At 38.5% G+C, this 27,606-nt stretch overlaps 1 protein-coding gene across 1 annotated transcript in view; it reads left to right on the top strand.

Moving 5' to 3' along the window:
* Window positions 1–27,346, top strand: part of USP15 (ubiquitin specific peptidase 15) — a gene marked incomplete at its 5' end in the record, with an annotated part of 42,382 nt that extends 15,036 nt beyond the window's left edge. Inside the window, 17 exons of the mRNA XM_010158201.1 lie at window positions 302–363; window positions 4,176–4,259; window positions 9,824–9,968; window positions 16,894–17,067; window positions 17,421–17,579; window positions 18,343–18,567; window positions 20,160–20,243; window positions 20,334–20,428; window positions 20,609–20,797; window positions 21,652–21,767; window positions 21,895–22,170; window positions 22,474–22,544; window positions 22,902–23,017; window positions 24,588–24,737; window positions 25,175–25,278; window positions 26,588–26,676; window positions 26,978–27,346. Of these exons, the coding sequence (XP_010156503.1) occupies window positions 302–363; window positions 4,176–4,259; window positions 9,824–9,968; window positions 16,894–17,067; window positions 17,421–17,579; window positions 18,343–18,567; window positions 20,160–20,243; window positions 20,334–20,428; window positions 20,609–20,797; window positions 21,652–21,767; window positions 21,895–22,170; window positions 22,474–22,544; window positions 22,902–23,017; window positions 24,588–24,737; window positions 25,175–25,278; window positions 26,588–26,676; window positions 26,978–27,163 (2,325 nt within the window). The remainder of the gene's footprint in view (window positions 1–301; window positions 364–4,175; window positions 4,260–9,823; window positions 9,969–16,893; window positions 17,068–17,420; window positions 17,580–18,342; window positions 18,568–20,159; window positions 20,244–20,333; window positions 20,429–20,608; window positions 20,798–21,651; window positions 21,768–21,894; window positions 22,171–22,473; window positions 22,545–22,901; window positions 23,018–24,587; window positions 24,738–25,174; window positions 25,279–26,587; window positions 26,677–26,977) is intronic.
* Window positions 27,347–27,606: the final 260 nt, after the last annotated feature.

Here is a 27,606-nt window from a genome sequence, read left to right as displayed (position 1 = left end):
CTTCTGACCTTTTTGAGAGGTAAGGTCTTGCCATTTTATTTATGGATTGTTGAGACAGGGAAATATTAAGTGGTTTGCCCGAACTTGCACAAATTAAGATGTGGCGAGAGAGAAGTGAATAAAGGAAGAGGAAGCTGCAGTATAATTGAATGGAACCTTTATGAACCTCAGGGAATAGTAACTTAAACAATCAGTCTTTTCTGTCTCCAGCACATGTCAGCACATCCATTAAAAAGATTGGAACAGAAAGCAATCTACGGATACTTTTATTTCAGTTTTCTTATTACGCTTTTTGTGGTAGGTACTGGTGATAGAACAGAAGAATGAGGATGGAACATGGCCAAGAGGTCCTTCAACTCCTAAGTAAGTTGTGACTCTAAATCATGTTATTCATTGTAGCTTAACTTTTTTCCACATTATTTTGCATTTAAAACACTTTTTAAAAGTGACATTTTATTTTGAAAATCAGCCTTCAGACATTTTAGTTAAAAATATGCTGAATGATGTATTTAAGTGCTGCACATTGTAGAACATGACATAATAATGGTGAATTCCTGCCTATACGTTGCTTAATTTTGTTAATTTCCAACAGTGATATACGTTATCCTGCCTAAAAAAAATCAGATTAAAAATTCCATAGTAGAAAACCATAAAACTTAGCTTATTTTATTTAAATTTGATTTTCAAAGATAGCATATCTGTTAGGTGAACATAGATGTATGTATCTTATCAGTATTTTTCTTATATGTTAATGTTTTCATGGACAGCTTGTCCTTTTATGTGCAGAGCCCACCAGCTATTTACACAAACATGATTTAAATTGCAGTCTACACTACAAACCAGCATGTTGCTTTCGTTCTTTGTTGGACCCATCAGTTAATACAGTACTGTGTTCTTTCTTTTCTGTTCTTCCTGCTGCCATTATCAACAGCACCTTGATAATGGCAAGTGAGTAATAAGATTTGAGTGTGTTTTTTCTCATTTAGATGGATGAACTTGTAAAAATATTATTTCCAGAATCTAAATCATGTTTTATTGGTTTTGAAGAACAGTTGGCACTAGTTACTAGTAAACTAACATAATCTCAGCCTTACAGATAGTTAACTGTGGTGTTTTCCCTTTGTTGGCTGGTTCCCAGGATATCTTTCATAGAAAGTTCTTTTAAGACCCTTTTATTCCTTTTGATATTCTGCATTCATGTAATTGAAGTTCACTGTTGGGTTTAAACATTTTCATGGTATCATTGCTTGTCATTTGAAGGACAGAGATTCTTTATCTTTGGGATTTTGTCTCAAGAGCTTTTATTAGGAGCACCAGTTTCCATTAAGTTGCTTTATGAAGGCTGAGTTCAATTTAAGCTTAGTATGAACAGTATAATCTTGCTTAGCAAGATGTTTGGACACAAAAAATTCAGAATGTAGAGCAGCAGAAAAAATGGGATGCAAATTACTTGAAAGTTTAATTTCTGACCTTAAAAAGCATCTAGTAGAAATGTAAATTCTGAGCCACATTTTAGATGTAGATTTTGAAGGCTAAAGTAATTTAGATAATGTCACAAATTCTTTTGGAAGTTTTGGTAGGAAGATATTCTTGGTGGTGTTACCTGCTTTTATTGTGACAAATTGCCATTCCACTTTATGGAAGGCATTCAGGAGAAATACCTAAATTAAAGAATATCTCCTGGAAAATGTTTGATCTGTAAAATGGTAATTGAGAATTCCAGTGTCAGAGGAGGCTCTCTAAGTAAACCAGCAAATAAGGATGAATAGTTTTGCTGTGAAGCTGGGGTATGTTTGTGAGGTTTGGCAGCTGTCAGAAAGATTTATTGAAATTTGGTATTCAAATGCATTGTAATAGTGGAAAGCTTGTAAAATGTAGTGGATTCAAATAGAAACTATCAACAAGCAGTAATGAGGACAGGTTTTTACATCTCTTTAAAACTTCATGAGAAATCCAATAAATGTTTAAACGGGTAGAAATATTAAACACTTGCTTTTGAGTCTTCTGTGTGAGATGCATTAAGAGTGTTAGTTTGTTGTCACAAATAGTGAACATGTAGGTACCTTCCTACAGCCCTGTCTTTGGTCACATACTGGTCTCACACTGGTTTCTGCTGAGACTACCTCCTCGTAGTGCTTGTTTCGGAAGAGTACAAATTGTAAAGATAAATTCTGAAGCCAGGGAATAAAATGCTGTATTTAGAAAGGTCAGAATGTAGAATATTGGAAATATTTATAATGCTTGAAAAGGGGCAGGATCATTTCAGAACATCAGCTAATCTTTTCACAGAATCACAGTCTAGTTGAGGTTGCCAGGCACCTCTGGAGACTGATTAGTCCAATCCCCTCCTCAAAGAATGGTCACCTAGATCAAGTTACTTGGGACTGTGTCCAGTCAGTTCTTGAGCAACTCCAAGGATGGAGGCTTCACAGCCTCCCTGGAAGACCTATTCCACTGTTTGATAACCCTGGCTGTAAAACAGAATTCCTTATATTTCAATGGAATTGCCCATGCTTCAGTGTGTCTGTTGCCTCCCGTTCTTGCAGTGGCTACCGCTGAGAAGAGTTTGGCTCAGTTTTCTTTACCCTCCTCCACCAGGTATTTCTACACAGTGATAAAATTGCCCTGGAGCCTTCTCTTCTCCAGGCTGAATGGCCCCAGCTCTCAGTCTCTTCACACAGGTCAGAGGCTGTGATCCCTTGATCACCTCTGTGCACTCTCACTGGACTTGCACCAGTACATCCTCGTCTCCCTGCTACTGGGGAGAAGTGAACCCAGCACTCCAAGGGTGTCTTGCCCATGCTGAGTGGAGGGGAAGAACCACCTCTCTCACCCACCTGGCAATGCTTTTCTCAGTGCAGACCAGGAGGCTGTTGGCTGCCTTGGCCACAGGGGCACATTGCCGGCTTGTGTTCAGCTTTTTGTCTAGCAGGACACTGGGTGCTTCTCTGCCAAGCTGCTTTCCATCTGATCATGCACCCCCCTACAGACCCCAGGTTACCCTGGTACAGGCCTTTTTATTTCCTGTGGTTGAACTTCCTAAGGTCTGCCCACTTCTCCATCCTGCTGAGGTCCCTCTGAATGGCAGCACACCCATCAGGTGTATCAGCCCCTCGTCCCAGTGTTGTGACATCTCTAGTCTCACTGAGGATGCACTCTGTCCTGATGTTCTGGTCATTATGCTCTAGGCCCTCATATTGACCCCTGTAGCAAACCACTAGTGGTATAATCCAAGGTAGTCCAGTGGCCTCCAACTGGACTTTATGCGACTGATCAGAATCGTTTGGGACCATCCATTGAGCTGTTTTTCCATCCATTTCACTGTACGCTTATGTAATCCATGCTTGATCTGCTTGTCTGTGAGATTATAGGAGACAGTGTCAGAAGCCTTATTGAAGTTAACATAAACAACATCTATGGTTTCCTCCCTCATCTGCCAAGCTAGTAATCTCATCATAGAAGCATATCAGGCTGGTTACTCAGACACTTCCTCTTCATGTCTGACTTGGGTCAGGAACTACTTGTTCATCCATGCAGCCTTCCTTCTGCCTTTGCTTGTCAGGATGGAGTGTTCTTGAGCTTACAGGAGATGGTCCTGGAATATTAACCAATATATTGGGCCCTCTCTTCTATCCAGGGCTGTATGCCATAGGAGTCTTCCAAGTAGGAATTTTTTAAACAATATTAATAAAAATTTTTAATTAAATGATTTTATGCTGCTATTAAACTAACCTTGAAATATGTATATTAATTGGTTTTTTATCTCGTCTCTACATCCATTTATGGTTAAATGAACAAATCATAGAAATTCATGTTTGAAACTTTACATTCTAGGTTCTAGAACATCAAAATATCTATAGTCATACTACAAACAGCAAACAATATTTTTTTAGCACAGTGGACTGTGGGGTTTTTTGTTTATTTGCTTTTTGGTTTTAATAGCTCTGTTTCTTTAATGTGATATGGAAGTTTAAAGTACTGTGAAGTGTTTCAAGTTTTAAAAGATGAGTTCTGAGGGTTTTGTGTCCTGGGTGTTTTCAGTGCTTTGTCCACTTTTTAAAAAAAATACTTCTTTTCCATGCTTGTTTATATGCACTGCTCATTTGTTAGCTTTCTTTCATAGTTTTTAATATGTCAGCATTTTTATCTAATTTATAATTTTCATATTTTTAAAGGTCCCCAGGTGCATCAAATTTTTCAACTTTACCAAAGATCTCTCCGTCTCTATCAAATAATTATAACAACATGAACAACAGAAAGTAAGCAATATACTTTAAAACATTAATTTAATTGCCCCAGTGTGACATAAACAATTTTTGATGTTTTATAACTCCTAGCTTAAGGATTTTTATTTGTTTTGCAATATTTGGATTGTGAATTGTTACTGATCGGTATTTCATAGTGCAGGTATTGTAAAGCATGATAGCAGGAAATGAAACACAGTTAAAGATGTTTGGTAACTCTCAGTCCTCAGTAGAATAGATACTTAAAAGAACGTTAAGCATTGTAAGAAAATGTATAAAGACTTCATTTAGAGTTTATCGTGCTAAAAGTACATTGTTGCCACTATTATCGTGCCTCAATTTAGTTGGACAACAAAAAAATATGAACTACTTATATTTATGGTGGTCAGGTTTTCCTTTATTTATTGATGTTCAGGTAATCACACATTGATTTGAGACCACTAAAGCTGAATTGCTTTAGCTATAATGCTTGTCATAATTAATCAATGGCTATAATCACTATCAGCAACTTATCTTCTGTGTCTTAGTGCTAGAAGATTTGAGCAGGATCAGGCTGATAGATGTGCTTGAATATTACAGTGAGCAGAGGCTTAGTAAGAGGCTTCTCACATTTAAGGGTTTTCTCCTTTATATTCCAACTCAGAAGTTTAATAAAGAATGTGATAAAACTCTAAAAGAAGAGCTTTCATATTCCAGTGGCCAACTTTGTGTGTAATCTTTTTTTTGTTGTTGTACACAACTGTAAAAAAAGTTGGTGAATATAGAAAAACATGGAATTATTTCACTTTAACAGATAATGGAGCATCTTTCAAATGCTTGACACCAGAGAGCACTCATCTTTAATGCAAGCTGGGGGAAATTGAAGAGGCTTATTCTTACAATTCATTCAAATTTAAAATATTATTCAAACATGCGTTTTGTGATCAAACATGAAGATGTTAAATATTACAAAGGTGACATAAATATTAAATATCTTATACAATATCTTCCAGTTAAATACTGCATTTATCAGAAGTGATTTTTCCTAAGGGGTGAAGTGTCACTTGTGCTTCTACCAATTGTGAGTAGCCCCAAATCTCACTGTTAAACAGTTGAAATCCATGTATTTAACTGCAGTCTATTGTACTCTGTGTGTGAATGTGTAGTAAATAAAAAGTATATTGTATCTATGATTGTGTGAAAAATTACTTGACCAGAGCTGAGCCTCCAGCTGAGAACTAATCTCTCCCTCCCCCATTGCTTAGCGAAAAGAGTTGTAATGCCAAAACCAAAACTTTTCCTATGGAGTCACCAGCAAGGCTTTCTTCTCTTTTAATTTTTTTTTTTATGTTAGCTTCTCCCTAGTGATGCTGTGGTTATTTTTAGGAAGCACTTACGAAACCTGTTGCCAGCTCTTACAGCTTTTAAAGATATTTTCTTCACTTGCTTCAGCTGATTTTATTTTTATTTCTTGGTTTATCTTGGAGCCCAAAATGGGAGCTTTTAGAACTTAAGGTAAAATTCTGGGATTGTTTTTGCTTTTGTTTGTTGGGTTTGGCGTTTTTTAATTTGAAGATTTTCTACAGAAATACATGTTTAAAAGGAAGTGAATGATAATTCAGATTTGATAAGGCACCGGTCCTTTGAAGAGCCTTAACTAACTTAAACGTTTGTAAATCAGATAGTAGGTACATGTTCTCTATGGTGTTATGAAATACCAGCCATTTTTCTCTTGTAACTCAAGACGCTGAGTACCTGAATGTTACGTAAGGCAGATAGTCAGTGCAGAAGTATATGATTTTCCTTACAGTGCAATAATGCAAGTACAACGAGTTTAAAGTAAATATTTTTTAAAATCACAAATTTATAACTCACTGCAATATGTAATACAGCAGAATCTTCAGCAGCACTTCTGTCAGAATACATAATCTAGATGAGCTAGTTCAGTGACAGAGAAGTCATATCCATTAATATGCTATGTACTCTAAAGTACTTACTGTTGCATTTAAGAATTTTTGGCTTCCAAAGGTAAATGAGAAGATGTATCTCTGTATTTAATTTTATTACATCATTCTGGGTTAAGATCAGTTTGTTCTTATGTTCTGCTCTTCTCACAAATATCTCTTTGTCTAAGTAAGCACTTATTTTCCATTAATTAATGCTATAGTCTTTTCCTTACTTCTTTAATTAACTACTTAATGTTGGCTTTGCCTGGAATTTATTATCATGTTTCTGCCTTACTGTCTCTTACATTGCGCATTATCTTTAGTACAGTAGCGAAATTATACATTGTGGCTTTCCAGGATCCATTGGCACCTCCCTATGGACATGAGATGCTGTGACTAAGAGAAATATCAACGTTTGTTTTGAAGATAATTTTAGCTGACAAAGCTGATTTGTAAGGCAGAAAAAGCAAACAACAGGTTGTGTGTAGTAATAGTCATACATGAGAGTTGTTGCAAGCCTGGTTTTGCAATTATTGTAGCTCGGCTATCGAGTACAAAATATGTTAAAACTCTGAAAAGCATCATGTTTCTTTATCTGGTACACATTTCTGTAACACTTCTCTAATTGTGGAAGTATTCTGAGTAATAGTAAGCCTCAAATTGGTAAACGTGCCATTGTCTGTTGAGCCAGTCATACATTAGATAAGAGAAATAAATAGCTTGTACACATTTTGTCAGGGCCAAAGCCTTCATTTCTGTTAATATGAGTTTGCATTTGATGGAATGGAGCATTCCAAATAATTGATCATTGATGTTATTTTACCTTTGCAGGTGATCTTGTTGAAAGAATAACATAGGAGGATTAGCATAATACGTTTTAGTTGATTCAGAACAGCAGGGGGAGACATGCATCATTTAGGTCTTCCTGGAATTTCTGTTTATTGCTGTTACATATAAAGCATTTTGTCACATATGGGGTTTTTTTTTAATTATGTGGGGAGGGGATTAAGAACAGTTGAACAGGGATTTTCCTTGGGGAATGAAGTGAGAAGTTTTGGTTTCTTCATTTTGTAACTGTTGTTTCAGTCATCTCTAAAAAATTGTTGAAACCTGATTACAGGTTTGTTAAAGTGCCTGGTTGCAAAAACACAGTGGCAGGGCATTGAAATAGTTGAAATGTTACAGAGCTCAGTAAATGTTCTGAACTTTTCGTTTTCTGGGCTCATTCTTGTAACTCAAATTCCTTTTGCAGCACGTGGTGTTGGTATATGGCACTCCACTGTCAAACTGTGTCCTTTCCAGGGCTAGCAATGATTTTCTGAACTTCTCTGTTTCAAATCCACGCTTCCCAGAACTCCAACTACACAATGAGTGCTCTGGGTTAATCATCATCTGAAAGCTGTTTTGAAGTGTAAAGGCAGGATATGGACAGTACATACAAGTCATTTAATCTATATGCATTACAATTATCTTGAGTTAAATTATCATGACATTACTCAGCTAGTTTGAGGAAATCTTTCACATGAATGCACTATAACCATAAGATGCGTATTGCATTTCCTAGCTTTCTGGTGTCCCTCCTAAGGGACAGTTCTTGAAGAGGGGAATGCTGCAGCAACGGGAAAAGAAGGGGAGTGAAAATCCCCAGGAAAATTACATTCAGTCTGGTTATTATCCCTACATCTAAATTTCCAAGAGAGATTTCTGTTAACCGTATGAAAAGTGTAGTTTTTGAGTCGGGTGAACGAAGCAGTAAGGAAGCAAGCAGGGCTGAAAGTAGAACCTTCTCGTGTACCCTCTGCATGTGCCTTTCTATTGCTGCTGTACACTGCTGAGCTGGATTGGGGAGGGGGTGGTGGTGTTGGTTACCCTGTGGAGGTTGCTTTAGCTCCAATGGCAAGCTTGTGGTTTTTTTCTTCCGGGGGGGAACTAAGGCTTTGCCAGTTTAAGGAATTGGGGTTGGTTGCAGTAGCTGGACTGCAGCTGCAGGGGGAGATGGAAGGTAATTTTCCCTGGCGATCTCTCATGCATGAGTGGACCAGGGACTAGTGATAGAGAAGGGTTGAGTAAAGGAGGATGCTTGAAGGGTATGTGGGCCCTGGAGTTCAAAAAGTATCTTGTGTAAACTAGGGTGAAGCTAGATCTTACAGGTTTTTTCCAACCTTAGTGATTCTGTGAGAGAGGAGCATTAAATTAAAATCAAGTTAGGATAAAGCTGAATGGGCAAAACCAACTTTACAGGGATTTTTCATGGGCAATGACCAGTAAACGCAATAGCACTTAGCTAGTTTGGGGGCAAGCCAGAGAGCAGAGGAAAATGCATGTGTATGGAAAAGGGAAGGACTAAAGGGAAAGTCAACTATGAAAAAGAAATTATCATATGTAAAAGTTTGAGAACAGCAGCTTTGTGGTGTGGAGCTATAAACTACACATATTTGAGGCCATCAAAAGAGGGAGAAACTTTCTTCCCCTTGTGTTTGAAATTCTCAATAATTGCTGTGGTTGAAACAAAACAACTGTTACTCATGAAAAGTGAGTAATTGTGCATTGAGGGAAAAGTTGGAATTCAGTTGGCTGTAAAGAGTGTGATACTGTTCAGGAATAATGGCTGGAGCATGCCATTGGGTACTTGCATCCTCAGACTTTCAAAATTATAAATCTCAATTATTTATCAGGACTGATTCTTTGCACGGCATATTTTTCCTTGCCATTCTTAGCAGTTGATTTTTCAAATTTTTGTTAAAGTTGCTTCTAATGTGAATAATGCTTAATGACTGCAGAAATAAATACTCTTGAACTTTAGCCAGAGTTACTATTACACAGATTTCATGATGATCAGTGCCTGAAATAGTTTAAGAAAGACTTTGACCTTTCTGGTTGGTAGTTTTTTCTAATGCCTCTAATATTATAGAGCATCCTCTCACAAGATTCTTTTGCCTTTTCAGTGTTCTCAGATATGCTTACTTTACTGTTCTGAGGGCTATTCTATATTTAGTATATGCATGATTTCATCTGGAATCGAATTGCTTTAAATCTTACCATTTTACCTATTCCAGTCTTCTCCAGTTTCTCTAAACAGATGCATCACAGAGATTTATAACGAAGTTGTTACGAGTCATTTTGCGCATTCTTTTACCTCTCAAGGCTTTCCTGCATTTGCATGCTGGATTGTGCTGTCCTAGCAGGGAAGCTATAAATAGAATCCCTGATGCAGTGAGGCAGCTGTGCCACAGTGGCCTTGGAAATCTCAGCTTTCACCTGTAACTCTACATTCCCATTCCCACCGACCTCACTCTTGCAGTAGCAGGATGCAAAAGGGACGTAAATGATTGATTGCTGCTGGTGGTGTCTAAAGTCAGAGTGTATTAAATTTGATGGAGCAATGAAGAACAGAGTAAGCTGTGAAGCTGCTCCTATCAAAAAGGGGTAGGGATATCATCATTCCAGTTATTACAGTACATTAGATTTTGTCTGTTTGCACAGGTGACTTAAATTGAAATTGATGTTATTACCAAAGTTAAATACTTCTTTAAAATCCTTTCTTGTTCATGGTTACTGTAACATTTTTAATCATTTAAGTTTATAAAGTACTTGTATGTAGTAAAGTGCTGGAGTACATGTTTACATTGTGAAAGATGTTTTGTTTTTTTACAGTGTGAAAAATTCAAACTATTGTCTCCCATCATATACTGCTTATAAGAATTATGACTATTCAGAGCCAGGAAGACATAATGAGCAGCCAGGCCTGTGTGGCCTGAGTAACTTGGGGAATACTTGTTTCATGAATTCAGCAATTCAGGTATGTACTTTAGAATAATAACAGCTTGCCTGATTACTTGGAAACTACTGTCTTGTTATACTTTGTCATGTCTGGAAACTAATATCAAGAGATTCTATTAAGTGGCAGGGTAGGATTAAAATGGAGAAATAATACATCTGTATTGGTATACTAGAAAAGTTGATTTACATAGCTGTGTTCATTGTTTCCCCTGGTTTTGCACAGTAACCAGTGTCAGATTTGACCAACATTCTACATGAGTGAACCCTTAAGTGCAATTCTTTGCTTTTTGTAATGATTGCTATGCATGCATGTCACAAAAAATACTTTCTCACTTTGAGATGTCCTTGAGTACAGATTGTAGTGCTGCAGTGTCAAAAAGTGGTGGATTACTAGGCCTCTTATTTCTAACTAATTATCATGTACTTCTGGTGCACAGGTTAAAATGCAAGGAACCTTTGAACATATTTCCCTTTGACCTTTCTTCTTTGAATAGCTGCTGTTTCATGGATGAGATATTTTACAGGAATGTAATAGCTTGTTTCTTTGCTGATTGCAAGAGAAATACTAGTATGCTTAGTATTACTCTTACCAAGACAAACCTCAGTCCTTTTACTTCTAAGTGAAAACTGCAGTGGTAGATTAATTAATAATCAGAAAGATCAGTAGCTTAGTTTGGTTTTATTTAGTTCTTTTATGACAAAACACGAGTTCCAGCAGTCTTATGTCAAAAAACTGTAAAGTGTATTTCAGTTCTCATCCCCATTTTTTTTCCCGCTGAGTATAAAGATACTAGATCTTAGCCAGGCATACTTCAGTTACTCTCCTCCTGTGTCCCCACAAGGGTTCCTGTCTTACGTTTTGCTTTCTTAGGGTGAAATAAAAAACCCACAATGTTGAATTCCTTCTTTAGCCTGTTCTGGGAAAAAAGTAATTTCAGACACATTTGTAAGCTAAGTTTATGAAGTTGTTGAAATTTGTTCAAAAGAGTAAATATTCCAGAATTTCACAGTCTGTGCCGGTTTTCTATCCCCCCTTTGTATATAGAATCGGAGAATAGTTTGGTTTAAAAAGGACCCCAGGATGCTCATGGATCCCACCTCCTGATTGTATCTGCTACTCTAGTCCTGTCAGTGTGCACTTCCGAGAAGCGTCTGGCACCACTTCTGTGTAGCCTCCCATCAGGTAGCTGCACACAGCCACCAGCTCTCCCCTTAGTCTTGTCTTGTCTTTAGCCCAGCTTTCAGTTCAGCACCTTTCCCACAGGAATGCTGTCCTGGCTCTTCCACATTTCCACAGAAAAGGACCACTGGGTCATACTATGCAAAGCAGCTTTCTAGCCAGACAGCCAACAGCCTGTAGTGGTATGTGGGGTTATTCCATGGCTATTCCATACTTTATTTACGTAAGACATCCATAAGGTTCAATTTATGCTTGTTTTTAAAAATGTTTTAATGAGGATACTTGAAGAGAACTTGAACAGTGCAGGAAGTAATTCAATTTTTTTTTAGCCTACTGCATGAAAGATGGCTAAAAGGGGGACGGGCACACATTTTGCAGTGTCCATTCTAAATAAAAATGCTACATATAACCTCGCTTGATTATTGAAGTGCGTCATTATGCTATTGTAAAGAAAAATAAAAGAGAACATATTTTTATGTCTAGTGTGTGAACCAGAATTGTCTTTGGTTTTTTTTTTTTTATGATGACGATACATGCTTCATCAGGCTAGACTGATTAAAAACAAGGATGATTTTGATTACTAATCAAACCTTTGTTGAACTGGTATACATGAATTTGGAGATAGGTAGATTTAAAAATAACCTTTTAGATGAGAATTACAAGCATGGGTTACTGCCTTTAGGAGTCTTGTACAGTGTAACTAACTACAGCTCACATCAATATCCCATTGTCTTAACTGGATTTAGTTCTGATGTCTGCATTCTAAATCATGTCAGCTTTGACTTTATTGCTTTTCAGTTATATCTAGGGAATCAAGTGTTCAAATAAGCTCTGAGAAACTGTAGTGTAAATTAATAAATACAATTTTGCTGATTCACAAGACAGTGCTCTGGGTAAGAAAATTAGCAATGCAGCTTTCAGTTTGGCATGGTACCTTTAGTATGTCCTTGATGGTGTGTTTTTTCTAATGCATTATTTGGCAGCTTTCTTAGCAAGGAAGTGTAAAGTATCTTTCAGTTCCACCTACTCTGTCTCTCAAAGAAAGTCATGTTCACAGTTTAACGTGATCCATGGAAGTGCTTTTTAGTGAAAGTATGACATGTTCTTAACACAGTACGTTCTCACAGACCACAAGTTCTATTGTCTCCTTCCTCTTGCCACCACTTCCTTTCTACCCTTTTTCCAGTCATACATTTCCTGAAACTGAAATTTCATTGCTTTCATTAAAGCATACATTTCACTGCACTAATTTGCCATTAATTTCATCTCCTACTGTTATCAGAGTTAACAATGGATTATTCTGGCTAGAGGTGTAGTGCCTATAGCCGAAGCACTCTGAACATGTTTGATCTTGTCTGATCTTGGAAGTGACGAAAGGATGAGCCTGGATAGTATTGGATGGCAGTCTGGGGAATTCTACTTGAGAATATTGGGTGCTCTAGGCTTTGGCCTGGATGATGGAGCAGAGTGCACCCTCAGTGAGACTAGAGATGTCACAACACTGGGACGAGGGGCTGATACACCAGATGGGTGTGCTGCCATTCAGAGGGACCTCAGCAGGATGGAGAAGGCGGCAAACAGGAACCTCAGCAAGTTCAACCACAGGAAATAAAAGGGCCTGTACCTGGGGAACAATAACCCCAGGCACCATAACACACTGGGGCGTGTAGGGGGGTGCATGATCCAGATGGAAAGCAGCTTGGCAGAGAAGCACCCAGTGTCCTGCTGGACAAAAAGCTGAACACGAGCCAGCAATGTGCCCCTGTGGCCAAGGCAGCCAACAGCCTCCTGGTCTGCACTGAGAAAAGCATTGTCAGATGGGTGAGAGAGGTGGTTCTTCCCCTCCACTCAGCATGGGCAAGACACCCTTGGAGTGCTGGGTTCACTTCTCCCCAGTAGCAGGGAGACGAGGATGTACTGGTGCAAGTCCAGTGAGAGAGCACAGAGGTGATCAAGGGATCACAGCCTCTGACCTGTGTTCTAAGCTGCAAAACATTAGAAAAATAGGAATATCCTGAAGCATTGCTGTGCTGCCACCTGTGGATATTTCTGAAATACTGCTTTGCCCTTTTGGTGGGATACCAGAGATTAGAGCTCTGTGGGAAATGGGATCTTTCTTCTGCATGTGTACACACATCAACAAAGCATGCAGTGTTGCAAAATACAGTTGATGCACAGATTGTGTAAATCATTGTTTTGTCCAGTCATACTGTTTGTCTGATTTTCTTGGAGGTGGATTATGATCCCTTGATATTGATCACATAAATAATTGTTATCTGCAGATTGCTCTGCTACAGAAAAAAACTTTTTATTTTTTCCTTTTTTTTCTTCCCAAGTAATTAATATATAACATGGAACTAGAATTTCAGTGTTAACCTTTGTCATGCTAAAGACTGATCCTTCTCTTTTGTGGTGTCTCATAGTTGGTCTTGGACTTTCTACATTCTGCTCCATTGTTTTCCCATGATCATTTAGCTAAGCAACCAGTTTGGGTTCAGAAACAGAACCCTTTACAGAAGTTTTTGTTGCTTAAAGAAAGCTTGTGGAGACTGCAGTACCTGAAATGAAGGGCCATTCTATTACCTTTTAGTTTACAAACGATTTTCTGTAGTTTTACTCTATTTGTTCAGCTTTATAGGTTTCTGTTATTCTTCATGTTAGTTTACCTACATCTATGTTTTAAAACAAACAGAAAACCAAACCACTAGGTTGAACAGGGCACATAAATCTGATGACTTGCTGTCTAGTAGATTGTCTTGGTTCTAATAGTTCTTTTTTTTAATTGATGCTTTCTGTAACTCATCTTTGGTAACTTACAACATATCACATCGTGAGAAAATAAGAACGTAGGCTTCCTTTCAAACTGTCTTCTAGATGCTTTTTTTCCCAGTGAATTTAATCATGATCTTAAATAGTTCTCCATTGTAAACCTTTTCAAGAAGTAAGTATGTTTGTTATTCTTTAGCTTTGTCAGTTCTGTTGAAAAGATGAGTGGTGATGTGGTCAACTGTAGCAGTTCCTTTACCAGCTACCTTTCTAAAAGTTGTGACATCTGGTATTTTAGAACAGATGTCAGCTCTATATCTCAGAAATTGCTGTGTTCAGAAAGATAGCTGTGCATTTCAGTACTATCAGTGTCATCTTATTTTGGAACGTGGAAGTTGTTAGAGGGGAAAAAGAGGAATTTTCTGTAATCTTCATGACTTTTACGTACAAATATAAACTGATATTGTTGACAGCCCATGAAAGCTTTATGTGAGGAGGGAGAAAAAAAAGAGTGCAATATGGGCATGAAACTCAGCTGTCTACAGCATATGATGGTTTTGTTTTCTAATATTACACCAGTATGAGGCAGAAGTAGGAATAACTTCTTCTTCCCAACTCAATGAAGTTGTAATTCTTCCAGCCTCAGTTGTCGTATCTTGCACAGTAGCATATGTGGAGCTAAAATTTTTGTTCTTCCCCTTGTTTGCAGAGAGGCACATCTACCTCCCTTCTGAATACCTCCAGAGATGGTGGCTCATACACCTTCCTGGGCAGCCTGTTCCAATGCTTGACAACCCTTTTCAGGGAAGAAATTTTTCCAAATATCCAATCCAAACCTCCCATGGTGCGATTTCAGGCCATTTCCTCTTGTCTTATTGTCACTTGGGAGAAGAGACCAACACCCACCTCTCTCTTCACCCTCATTTAACAACACCCACCTCTCTCTTCAACCTCATTTCAGGTAGCTGTAGAGAGCAGTAAGGTCTTCCCTGAGCCTCCTCTTCTGCAGACTAAACAATCCCAGTTCCCTCAGCTGCTCCTCACAGGACTTGGCTCCAGACACTTCCCCAGCTCCACTGCACTTCTCTGGACATGCTCCAGCATCTCAATGTCTGTCTTGTAATGAAGGGCCCAAAACTGAACATAGGATTCGAGGTGCGGCCTCACTAGTGCTGAATACAGGGGGACAGTCACAGCCCTAGTCCTTCTGGCCACACTGTTCCTGATGCAGGCCAGGATGCCATTGGCCTTGGCCACCTGAGCACACTGCTGGCTCATATTCAGCCAGCTGTCAACCAACACCCCCAAGCCTTTTTACATTGGGCAGCTTTCCAGCCACTCGTCCCCAAGCCTGTAGCGTTGCAGGGGGTTGGTGTGAACCAAGTACAGGACCCGGCACTTGATCTTGTTGAACCTCATACATACCTCCTTTTATTGCTTTATGTATTTATAGAACATTTTTAATTGCCTTTTACAGCAGCGACTAGGTAAAGTTCTAGTTGGGCTTTGGCCCTTCTGATTTTCTCCCTGTAAAACCTCGCAATATCCTTGTATTCTCCCTGAGTTGCCTGCCCCTTTTAAAGGTCATAAACTCTCCGTTTTTGCTCTGCGTTCCAGCCAAAGTTCTCTGTTCAGCCAGGCCAGTTGTCTTCCCTGCCGACTCGTCTTTTGGCACATGGTGACGGCCTGCTCCTGCACCTTTAACGTTTTATTTTCTTGAAAAATGCCCAGCCTTCCTGGACTCCTTTGCCCTGCAGGACTGCCTCCCAAGGGACTCTGCCAACCAGGCTCCAAAACAGGCCAGTCTGTCTTCCGGAAGCCCAAGGCAGCAGTTCTGCTCATCGCCCTATCCTAACTTTTCCAAGAATTGAAAGCTCTGTCATTTCATGATCGCTATGCCCAAGATGGCCTCCAACCACCACAGGTCCCTCCCAAGGGACTCTGCCAACCAGGCTCCAAAACAGGCCAGTCTGTCTTCCGGAAGCCCAAGGCAGCAGTTCTGCTCATCGCCCTATCCTAACTTTTCCAAGAATTGAAAGCTCTGTCATTTCATGATCGCTATGCCCAAGATGGCCTCCAACCACCACAGGTCCCCTGTTCACAAACAGCAGGTCCAGCGGGTGCCTTCCCTAGTTGGCTCCCTCACCAGCTGTGTCAGGAGGTTGTCTTCCACACACTCCAGGAACCTCCAAATCTGTTAGTTCTCTGCTGTATTGCATTTCCAGTAGACATCTGGCAAGTTGAAGATCCCCCTGGGAGCAAGTGCTAGGGACTGTGAGACTTTGGTCAGCTGCTTATAGAATACTTCATCTGCCTCTTCATCCTGGTTGGGTTACATAACATCATCCCACCTTGATATCTGCCTAGTTGACCTTCTCCCTGATTCTTACCCACAAATCTAAAATAGATTGCTGTCTTCAACAGCATCCGTAAGTAGATTCCTGGGAAGAAAAGGAATTGCACCATGTCCTCCCTTTCCCTCCCATCCCTGCCAAAAAAATCACTGCTGTTTTCAACTATTTTTGCTTACCTACTGTTTTGAATGTGGTGTAATTTCATTTAATAAGGCCCGTTGGCTCCCTTTTCCAAGTACCTATGCAGTCTCTTCTTGAGGCCCTGTAAACTTTCAGAAAGGAGTTTTATAAAGTTACTATTCCTGTATTAACTTGTTTTGAACCTAAGTACAAATTGTGTTGTCACACTGTGGTTGACTGGACTGCTCTGTTAAATGAACTTTGACATAAACCTTTTGAAAAATATTATCTGCTCATAACTTGTAACGGTAGATGCAGCCAGTCTTGGTTTAAAACCATTTGTTTCTGGGAAAGACTTTTTTTTTTTTTTCCCCCTCCTTCTCTTCTCCTTCTTCCCTTACCTTGTGGGCACTAGCCATTACAGTTTAAAGTATTGTTCCTGGCTGCTTTAACAACATTCAAATATTCCTTGTTTAGAACTAATTCAAATCGCCATTCTAAAAATTCTGTATTTCTGTTTACAGTGTCTCAGCAACACACCTCCTCTTACAGAGTACTTCCTCAACGATAAATACCAAGAAGAGCTGAATTTTGACAATCCTTTAGGAATGCGAGGTGAAATAGCAAAATCTTATGCAGAGCTTATCAAGCAAATGTGGTCAGGAAAATACAGCTATGTCACCCCAAGAGCATTTAAGGTCAGTAGGGAATTCAACCTAAATGTACAGTTTTGGTTTTGTAGTTTAAGCATACAAAAGTTATGGAAATATGCAAGAATAAGAATTTGAAGTAATATTCATCAGCATGCAGTCCATTCATTTAACTGTTAAAAAACTTGGATGCATTTTAAAGTAAGTGTCAACTGTCCTGTGCTTTGCTTGGTCTTTGAGAAGTAGTTTTGGCTTCCTGTCTTCATTGAAAAGCTTATCTCATATAACTTTATAAATTTTACCTTTCAGCTTTCTGCTATAGCACATTGGAAGTATTTATTCTTTGTCACAGCTAAGGTACCATAAGTATTTGTTGTTTTTCCTTTTTTTTTTTTTTTTAGACACAAGTGGGACGATTTGCACCACAGTTTTCTGGTTATCAACAACAAGATTGTCAAGAGCTACTGGCTTTTCTCTTGGATGGACTACATGAGGATTTGAATCGAATTAGGAAAAAGCCTTATATTCAGTTAAAGGATGCTGATGGGAGACCAGACAAGGTAGTGCTTTTGGTGTTGATCTTCACAAATTCACAGAGTGGAGAGGTTTGGAAGGGACCTCTAGAGATCAGCTAGTCCACCCCCCCCTGCCAGAGCAGGATCACATTTTAGTCATGGCTGTAGGTTACAAGATACTTCTGTGTGGTTGTGCACTGAAAGGTTGGGACACTGATCGCTTGTTGCTTTTTCTGGAAGAGATTCAGAAAATAAGACCTTAAAAGGGAGATTTGTTCAAGTACCTCTGTAAATTTCTGTCGATTTGAAGATAACTGGAGGGGGGTGGGAGGGTGTTAAGGCTTTGTTAAGACATTTTTGTTCAATTCAGTGCTGAGTTCAGTTGGAAACACAATTTCCATTCTTTTATTCTTATGCGTACAGTATGCAGTGTTCTGTCTCTCCCCAGTACTCTTTCTTCAGGGAAGCTCTTCTAGCATTGAGCTACAAGCATATAGAAATCTCTTCTGTTAGGAGTATGAGTTACTTCAGATGGCAGTTTTTAGTTTTATTTGCTTTTGTCTCGCTCCAAACCACTTGAAGTCTCTTTCAGACTGTGTAATACCGCTGACAGAATCTCTGTCCTGGAAAAAGTGTATGTCTTTTAACCTGCAGTTCTTAACAGCAGTAACATCTTACAGGGTCCTTTGGAGAGAGATTTCTATGTTCAGGTGGTAACTGAGAATGTTCTATCAAGTATACTTACTAATAATTCTCACTATTCATTTCCTACTACTTTGTCATAACCCAGGTTGTGCTGTAATTGCAGGTGGTTGCTGAAGAAGCCTGGGAAAACCATTTAAAAAGAAATGATTCCATCATTGTAGATATATTTCACGGCCTTTTTAAATCCACCCTAGTTTGTCCCGAATGCGCTAAGATATCCGTAACCTTTGATCCCTTTTGTTACTTGACACTTCCATTACCCATGAAAAAAGAACGCACTTTGGAAGTTTATTTAGTTAGAACGGATCCACTTGCAAAGCCTATGCAGGTAAGCCTCTTAGTTTGTGTACAAAACTCCCGAGTTATGTGGCATTAACAATGAACCTGAGTTCCTTGACACTTTTGAAATTTGTAAGTACAATAAGTAATCCAACAAGCTCTAGTTTTCTGGTATGTATTCTGAAGTCCCACTTAGCCTGAGGAAGACTCTACATACCTTCATATATTTCTGTCTGTTCAAGGAAGATATTGATAGTTACTTTATGGATGTGATAATCAGGCTTCTTAATTTTTAAAATGTATGCTGTACTCATTTTTTGGTTTAGTGTTGCTATAATGAATTTCTATGGTTATTTAAAAAAAAAAAATTGTACACTTAATCCAGACTTAATTCCTTGGTTTCTTAGCCTCAGAAGGCAAATATTTGTAAGAAGTGGTGCAAAAACCCCCATGACTGTAGATATTGGGTAGTCCTGAATTCTTCTATGCTGTCACTTACTAGTCATAAGAAAAAATTGCTGATGACAATTCTTTGTAAAGAGCATCTCTTTTGCCTTTTTTAGGAGGGATGTTAGTATTCACCTTAGAAGGGCATGAAACTGTGTACACAGATCATGGTAACAAAATAATGATCAAATGGTTCTAGCTGTACTTGATGGGGTAAGCGAGGATAGGTGAAATAAGACATGGGCATTTAGACAAACTTGCAACACCTGGAATCAGAGTACTGTGGGGGAAAGGGAGTGTTCTCAAGGGCAAGATGGGTTAGGGAAGTCAAAATAAAGGGACGTGCATTAACTAGTGGGAGATGAGCCTGCTAGAAGTTTAATTACTTGTGAGAAGAGACTTGCATAAGGGACACGCAGCAGTCGAAGATGACCCTGTATGACATAGGAGGTGGTTATTCAGGAATGAATAGTTTGGGAAGAGAACAAGTTCAATAGGTCTTTTGTGCATCTAAATAACTACAGGACTTAATAAGATACCTAACAAATGCTGTACTTGGCAGTTAATTACAAAGTTATAATACCTTATTTTTAATTAATCCTCTCTTTATTTATTATGCAAATAACAGGTAAGAGTCCTGTGTGGAGTTTCATTACAAACTGCAGGGGTACTGCACTAAGGGAGCCACAGAGGTTTTCTTTGATTTATCGTCAGGTTCTCTCTCTGCATGTGAAATTAGAATTCAGTCTTCATCCATTGCCTGCCATTGCTTTTTTCTCAGTAATACTCTATAAACAACTTCTGTTGTATACCATATTTAAGAACCTAGTCAATAGTGTGCATGCCATTTAAATGCTTAAATAAGTAGGTGTTGTTGAAATACAAATCTAAGTAATTGGTGCTGTTAGTTGTCTTACAGAAAAAGTAAAATAACATTAAAAAAGGAAGCATTGTATAAACTAACAAATGTAATATTCAAAGTATGTCTGTTTGTATGACCAAAGTTGTGAAGATAACTACCATGTTTTCAGCTGCTTTCGGAATTTGTGTTAGTCGATTTACATACCTTATGCCTTAAGTTCAAGAATCTGAAAGAAGTACATGAAGTATACTGAATGTGATATGTTGGGCTTTTTTTTAATGTATATTTGTTCTATTCAGAAATTGAAGTGCTATGTTGTTTTTTTTTTTTAGTACAAAGTAGTTGTTCCCAAAATTGGAAATATATTGGATCTTTGCACAGCACTGTCAGCTTTGTCTGATGTTGCTGCAGATAAGGTAAGAGTAATTTCTTATATGAAGTACACCAATGAACATTTTTAACACACATTAACCTGATTCAATGATGTATACTCCATTTTCTTTTAGATGATTGTTACTGATATATACAATCATAGATTCCACAGGATATTTGGCATGGATGAAAATCTGAGTAGTATTATGGAACGTGATGACATTTATGTGTAAGTACAGAGAACATGCTTCATATCTCTTTGCAGTTTGCTTAGGTATTTGCAAAAGATTAAAAGCCTTGACATAAGATAAAGACAAATCTGGGGGTTTTATTATTTTTTTTATCTTTTCCCCTCTGCAGCCTTTTAAATGATAGTTATCCTTTGTGTTTCTTGTTGGTTTTCTTTTAGGTTTGAAATTGCTATCAATAGAACAGAAGATACAGAACAAGTTATAATTCCTGTTTGTTTAAGGGAAAAATGCAGGCACACTAGCTACAGCCATAGTGGTTCTTCACTGTTTGGCCAGCCTTTTCTCATAGCAGTGCCTAGAAACAACACTGAAGATAAACTGTATAACCTGCTGTTGCTAAGAATGTGGTAAGGTTATTTTTTAAAGAAAAATGTGTTTGGTATGAATAGTACTAATAGTTGGAATCAGTAGGCACTTACCTTTACATGCATTGCTAACTGATTAAAGTACTTTGTCTTTTATTTGCTTTCTGTTAAATATATTTAAATCTAACATTTTAGCCACTTGAGATGTGAACTAGTGTGGATTTTAATTTTTTGTTAGCATGACCTGATCCAAAAATTATTTGAGAAAACAGTAAAGAGTCAATCTGTATTGTCAGTTTACGGGAATTAATTCTGCTGTATACAAAGCTGCTTGTTAGGTCTTGGTAAAATGGAAATGTTTTGCCAATTATTCTGCTATGATTGTACCTCTGGTATCTATTATACGAGTTTATGTAGTAATTTATGTTGTAAAACTACATGGTAAACACTTTCTGAAACTAGACCGGAGTAAGTATTATGCGGAAGAGATTAGAATCATTTATGCTTCATTTTCTGTGATGTAACTTTCTCTGTAAGTGAACCTATACATGGTTTTTTGGTGTAAAGAGAAAAAAAAAAAAACCACCACAACAAACTGTGGTTAATGAACAGTTGAAGAAGCGACTTCTGGAGAAAGAGATACTAATACTAAGAACCAATTTGCATAAAATCAAGTAACTGCTAAAATCATAAGATCATAGATGAGCAGAATTTCAGATGTGCCGGTGAGAGTAGACGTATTAGGCAATAAAGCTATTAATGCTGAATAAATCAGAAAGGACAGGAGTACAGTAAACTAGAAATTATTTCTGTAACTGTTGAATTATCTGGCTTGAGCAGTGTAAATATTTTAAAATCTATTGGTTCTAACTGTTGCTTTCATTGGTTATATTTAGCCGATATGTAAAAACCTGTACTGAAACTGAAGACACTGAAGGATCTATACACTGCTGTAAGGACCATGGTATCAATGGTAATGGCCCAAATGGAATACACGAGGAAGGATCTCCAAGTAAGACTGGAATATCTAAGCTCATTTAGTATTCTGTAGTCAATTTGAAACGGATGTTAATTCTGTAATGTCTTTCAATTAATGTTATTCTATCTCATTTCTTCCTCTTCCTTCTACTTTGTTTCAGGTGAAATGGAAACAGATGAACAAGATGATGAATCCAGCCAGGATCAGGAACTTCCTTCAGAGAATGAAAACAGCCAGTCAGAAGACTCAGTTGGAGGTGACAATGACTCAGAAAATGGATTATGTACTGAGGATACATGCAAAGGTCAACCACTCACGGGACACAAAAAGCGATTGTTTACATTCCAGTTCAATAATTTAGGCAATACTGACATAAACTACATCAAAGATGATACCAGACATATTAGATTTGATGATAGGCAACCTAGGCTTGATGGTAAGTCATGGGCAGCAGGTTGGGAAACACTTGATTCTGATGCCTTTTTCTGACTTCTTTTCCATAGAATAGTGTGTCATTCTCTGTGTGCTATTTGATATATCTTTTCTTTCCAACAGTAAACCTGTATAAATAATTAATAGGTTATTGTAATTAAGTCTCAGAAATGCAGAAGTTGTGCTTGAATTTTTTAACCTCAAATTCATGATAGCATTGGTTAATTCATTTTGAAGAGTGTTTGTCCATAGTTAATACAATTTCATGTAGAGCAAGAAATAAGAGAAAATATATGTTTAATCTTAGAAAGATCTTTCCTTGCTTTGGATTGGGATCCTGAACTGAAGAAGAGATATTTTGATGATAGTGCAGCAGAGGTAAGCTGTTTATGTTGCTCTACTTTCCAACACTAATGAAACGTAAATGTGAAAAATGCAATTTAATTAATGTGACGTAAAAGATTGTAAGTCTTCAAAAGAAGCTTCTTTTTTCACGTCATTCGTGGTAAATATGTTATCATAAGTAAACTTCATTTACACATCTAAGTAATTAGCAAATCTGAGGCTTACTAATTTGGAATTAAATCTGAAGCAGTGAAAACTTTTTACTTGAATGGTTTCTGATCAGTTTTTCCATATATAGGAGCTTTGTAGTTACTGTTCATAGTAAGACGACATCACTAAAATCAGTTTTGTTTCATTTGTTCTCTTAACTCAAGAAATACTTCTCTTTAGGATTTTGAAAAACATGAAAGTGTGGAATATAAACCTCCCAAAAAGCCTTTTGTGAAATTAAAAGATTGCATTGAGCTGTTCACAACAAAGGAAAAACTAGGTGCTGAAGACCCATGGTAAGGACAAAAAATTGTAATTGTCATGTCCTATGGTGTATTTCTCAAAATGTAGTCAAAACCACACTTGAACATCTGCAGAGATACCTAATTGATTTCTTAATGGTGTTTTGAATTTTGTTATTTCAAGCACAGTTGAAGATTCTCAGTTGTTTTCTATTTTGATCCATTGCTTAACTAAAACTGTTACCATGTACAGAAGGTCATGTTTGTGCGGGAGACAACTAATGCATTCAGAGTTAGGAGGGAGGGTAGATCCATGAGATATTCTTGTCTGTGAACAGTGATCCACTGGTTGGTACAGCCTGAAGTTTTTTATGCAAATACATAACTTGCCTTGCAGGGGTTTGGAACTTGATGGTCTTTAAGGTCCTTTCCAACCCAAACCATTCTGTGATTCTATAACGTATGAAATAGGGATGTGCTTAAACAACTTGTGGGATGGGGGATATCTGTTGTTAGTAGAACCTCTCAAACCCGTGTTCCAACCATGAAGTTTTTGGTAGAGACTTCTATTCTGATTCATGGTTCTTCCAGATTATGATTTGGAATCGTATCTGAATATTCACAGTTAAAGGATGTTCCCATGAGATCTTTCTTCTTCGGGACTTTTTTAGCAGATAAGAATCCTGCATCCACACAAGAATCTCAGGATTAAGTTTGAAAAAAGGGTCTGCCACTTTTGTGGATACTTAGAAGTTTTGGAGACTCCCAGAGATCCTCCTTGATCCCGGACTCCAGTCCCTCCTCTGATTGATAAATTCTCTGGGTTTTTTTGGGTTGGACAGATTATACAACACTGGATGGACTGTTTGAGGTACCACATAACTCAAGTGTGGTGAAGCACTTCCATTTTTGCAGCACATTTTTTAAACTGCAAAATACAACTACTGCTGAAGTCAAACAGTTGCTGCTAGATATATCTCACCAGAGGTCATTAATCACATTCTTTATTCATTTGTCAGGTCTTCACAGGTGTAACCTGTGAGAGCTCATCACCCCTAGTCCAATGCTATTTTAGTTCAATTATTCTAAGCCGACTGGGAAAACAGTTCTTCAACTACAGCCTGCCCTCACAGTTCTCCCAATTTCTGGTCTTCATCTGATCTTGCTGTGCAAAACCACTTGTGCGGTCTTTTCTAATTAGGGCTCATCTCTTATTTTCCTAGATCTTTACTTGTTAGATACCAAGATGCAGAATATGCATAGACCACCTCACAGGAGAGTTGCTTCCGTGCGCTATTCTTACTTACCTTCCCCCCTAAGCCATTGTTCTTGAACGATTCAAATACACATTGCAGGGACCAGAAACTTAAGTCACAGCCTGTTTAGTAATTGCATACAAAGGAGGCAAGGTTTTCAGTAAGGAGTTTTTTCAGGTTCCAGTAATCACTGTTACCTGTTTTTAAACTGGAAGGGATATCACTGGCATTAGTAACCAAAGATGGACCATGTGTGTGTTTCAGCTTTTGCTCATTCAGTTCCTCCTGTGTTACTGGCTTTGCAGTAATGTATTTTAACATACATTGAGACAGCAGTTACTGAAAACTGATTTTTTTTAATCTTTTAGGTATTGTCCAAACTGTAAAGAACATCAGCAAGCTACCAAGAAGTTAGACTTGTGGTCTCTGCCCCCTGTACTGGTAGTTCATCTAAAGCGCTTTTCCTACAGCAGATATATGAGGGACAAGTTGGATACATTGGTTGACTTCCCAGTAAAGTAAGCAACCTGAATATTTTGGTGCTGGAAGTGTAAAAGTTAGCATGACTAGAACACATGTCCAGCAACAATGTAAAATGCTTTTGTTCTCAGCTTCATGTTGGGCATCCAGTAAACACTTGACAACCAAACACTTGTAGGTGAAAAGTATGAACTTGGACAAATAGCAATAGTAGCTAAGTGTGGAAGAGCTCTATCAGTAGTTTCGGTTAAGATGATTGGTTCCTGTTCCACTCCTTGCAGAGTGAGAGGGGCACTGTTAGTGTATAGTCTGGTGTTTGTGGGTTTTGTGGGGAATACAAAGTAAAGGGCTTAAAGACCACCAGAATGTGAAATGGTTAAAAGTATTATTAACATGACCTTCTTTTGGTGTTTTGTTTTGTTTTTCGTGTGTGTGGTTTCTGTTTGGCTTTATTTATTTATTTATTTTTAAACAGTGACTTGGACATGTCAGAGTTCCTTATTAATCCTAATGCAGGGCCTTGCCGCTACAATTTGATTGCTGTCTCCAACCACTATGGAGGAATGGGAGGAGGGCACTGTAAGTTGATTTCAGTATCACCAATCTACATGTCAGCTTTCCTTCCATCTTTAAGTACTCTTGGAATCAGTGACATTTTTTTAATGGTTTCGGGACAGTTTTTTTCATTACTTTGAAATGCTTTCACAAGTATTCAAACACAAAAATCTATTAAATGAGCTTTAAAGGATAAATGTTCTTTTATACTTGAAGCTATGTATATTGTGAAAAGAGAAAATGTTATTCAGTAAGGGCCAGTGTCAAGTACTGCATCTGGGGAAGAACAGCCCCATGGATCAGTACAGGTTGGGGGCTGTTCTCTTGGCGGGCAGCTCTGGGGAAAAGGACCTTGGAGTCCTAGCGGACAACAGGATGACCATGAGCCAACAGTGTGCCCTCGCGGCCAAGAAGGCCAGTGGCATCCTGGGATGCATTAAGAAGAGCGTGGCCAGCAGGTCGAGGGAAGTTATCCTCCCCCTCTGCTCTGCGCTGGTGGGGCCTCCCCTGGAGTGCTGTGTCCAGTTCTGGGCTCCTCAGTTCAAGAAGGACAAGGAACTACTGGAGAGGGTCCAGCGAAGGGCAACTGAGATGATGAAGGGCCTGGAGCACCTTCCATCTGAGGAAAGGCTGAGAGAGGTGGGTCTGTTTAGCCTGGAGAAGAGGAGGCTGAGGGGGGATCTTATCAGTGCTTATCAATATCTAAAGGGTGGGTGTCAGGAGGATGGGGCCAGGCTCTTCTCAGTGGTGTCCAGTGACAGGACTAGGGACAATGGCCATAAACCGGAAACAGAAGGTTCAGCCTGAACATGAGGAAACACTTCTTCCCTGTGAGGCGACAGAGCACCGGAACAGGCTGCCTGGAGAGGTGGTGGGGTCTCCTCTGAAGACTTTCCAAAGCCGCCTGGGCTTGTTTCTGTGTGACCTACTCTGGGTGATCCTGCTCAGGCAGGGGGCTTGGACTAGATGATCTCTAGAGGTCCCTTCCAACCCCTTCCACTCTGTGAATCTGTAAGAACTCTGTAAAAATACAGATTTTGTCTTACTTGTCTGTATTTTTGTACATTGTGCATTTCCTTGAAAGATGAGAGAAAAATGAAAAAGTGTCTGAGGGATTTTATTTGGAATGTCCTTTATCACTCTACATTCTCTGTAGAAGGGGAATGTTACTGGTTAAGCTTTGCTTAAGAGAAGTGTGAAAGTGCCAGTCTAAGAGTGATACAGGGTTTAGTTAGTTAAATTTCAAGTGTTTAACAGTAACAGACTCAGGCAAGTGATTGTATTACATCTATGAAGATACAGAGTCCTTAGACATTGTACTTTTTTGTTCCAGATACTGCTTTTGCAAAAAATAAAGATGATGGGAAATGGTACTACTTTGATGACAGTAGTGTGTCCGCTGCGTGTGAGGACCAAATAGTGGCAAGTACCTTTTGCGTTTCTAAAATTAAGAATGTTGATTATGTTTCCTGAGGGAATTACAGTGAAGAGTAAATCCTGAACCTTGCAGTCAGTTTGTAGGTAGAAGTTTGTGTCCTTTCAAGGGGCAGTACAAAACAGAAATGGTTTGCTCCGATGTGCAAAAATAACTGGCATGAAAGCTTTGTATTTCTTTGTAGTTTTCTGTTGTAGCCGTGGAAGCAAAACAAACAAAATGGATTCACTTGGATTGTAAATAGTTTGTCTGGAGCCTTATGAGCATATTACACTCTCTCTCTTGCAGTCCAAAGCAGCATATGTGCTCTTCTACCAGAGACAGGACACGATCAGTGGAACTGGCTTTTTCCCTCTTGACCGGGAAACTAAACAAAGTGCTTCAGCTGCCACAGGCATCCCGCTAGAAAGCGATGAAGACAGTAATGAAAATGATAATGATCTAGAAAATGAAAATTGTATGCACACTAACTAACGGAAGAACTAGAAGCCATAAAAGAGACTTTCTTACCGGGGATACCTATTGAAAGAGAGAAATTGCCCACCAAATTAAGAATAAAAATCTGAGATGGGGAATTTCAGATAACAGAATGTAAATCTTTAGTACATTTTAACATGTGCAGTACTTGAAGTGAAACAATAAAAACTTAAACAGAAATTGTCTCTAACGCATTTACAGTCTTGTATTCACAAGCTATATATAGGAAATCACAAATAAACCCCTTTAAAGTTTTCTGCTGCTGTTCTGATGGATCATGTTTTCTTTTGTTTTGGATGTGAGTTAATAACTACAATGTTAAATCTGTGGACTTCTGACATTTATTTTCCTAGTACTGCAAGAATACTACTGCCAAGTCTAGTTTCTGGATGAAGATATACATGTTCCTTAGGCTGTCACACAGGCTACAAGTAAAAATG

This window comes from Eurypyga helias, unplaced genomic scaffold (genome assembly GCF_000690775.1).
Source record: "Eurypyga helias isolate BGI_N326 unplaced genomic scaffold, ASM69077v1 scaffold21340, whole genome shotgun sequence".
NCBI classification, from domain to species: Eukaryota; Metazoa; Chordata; class Aves; order Eurypygiformes; family Eurypygidae; genus Eurypyga; species Eurypyga helias.
Note: the sequence above shows the minus strand (reverse complement) of the source record. Positions and strands in the feature narration are given on the sequence as shown.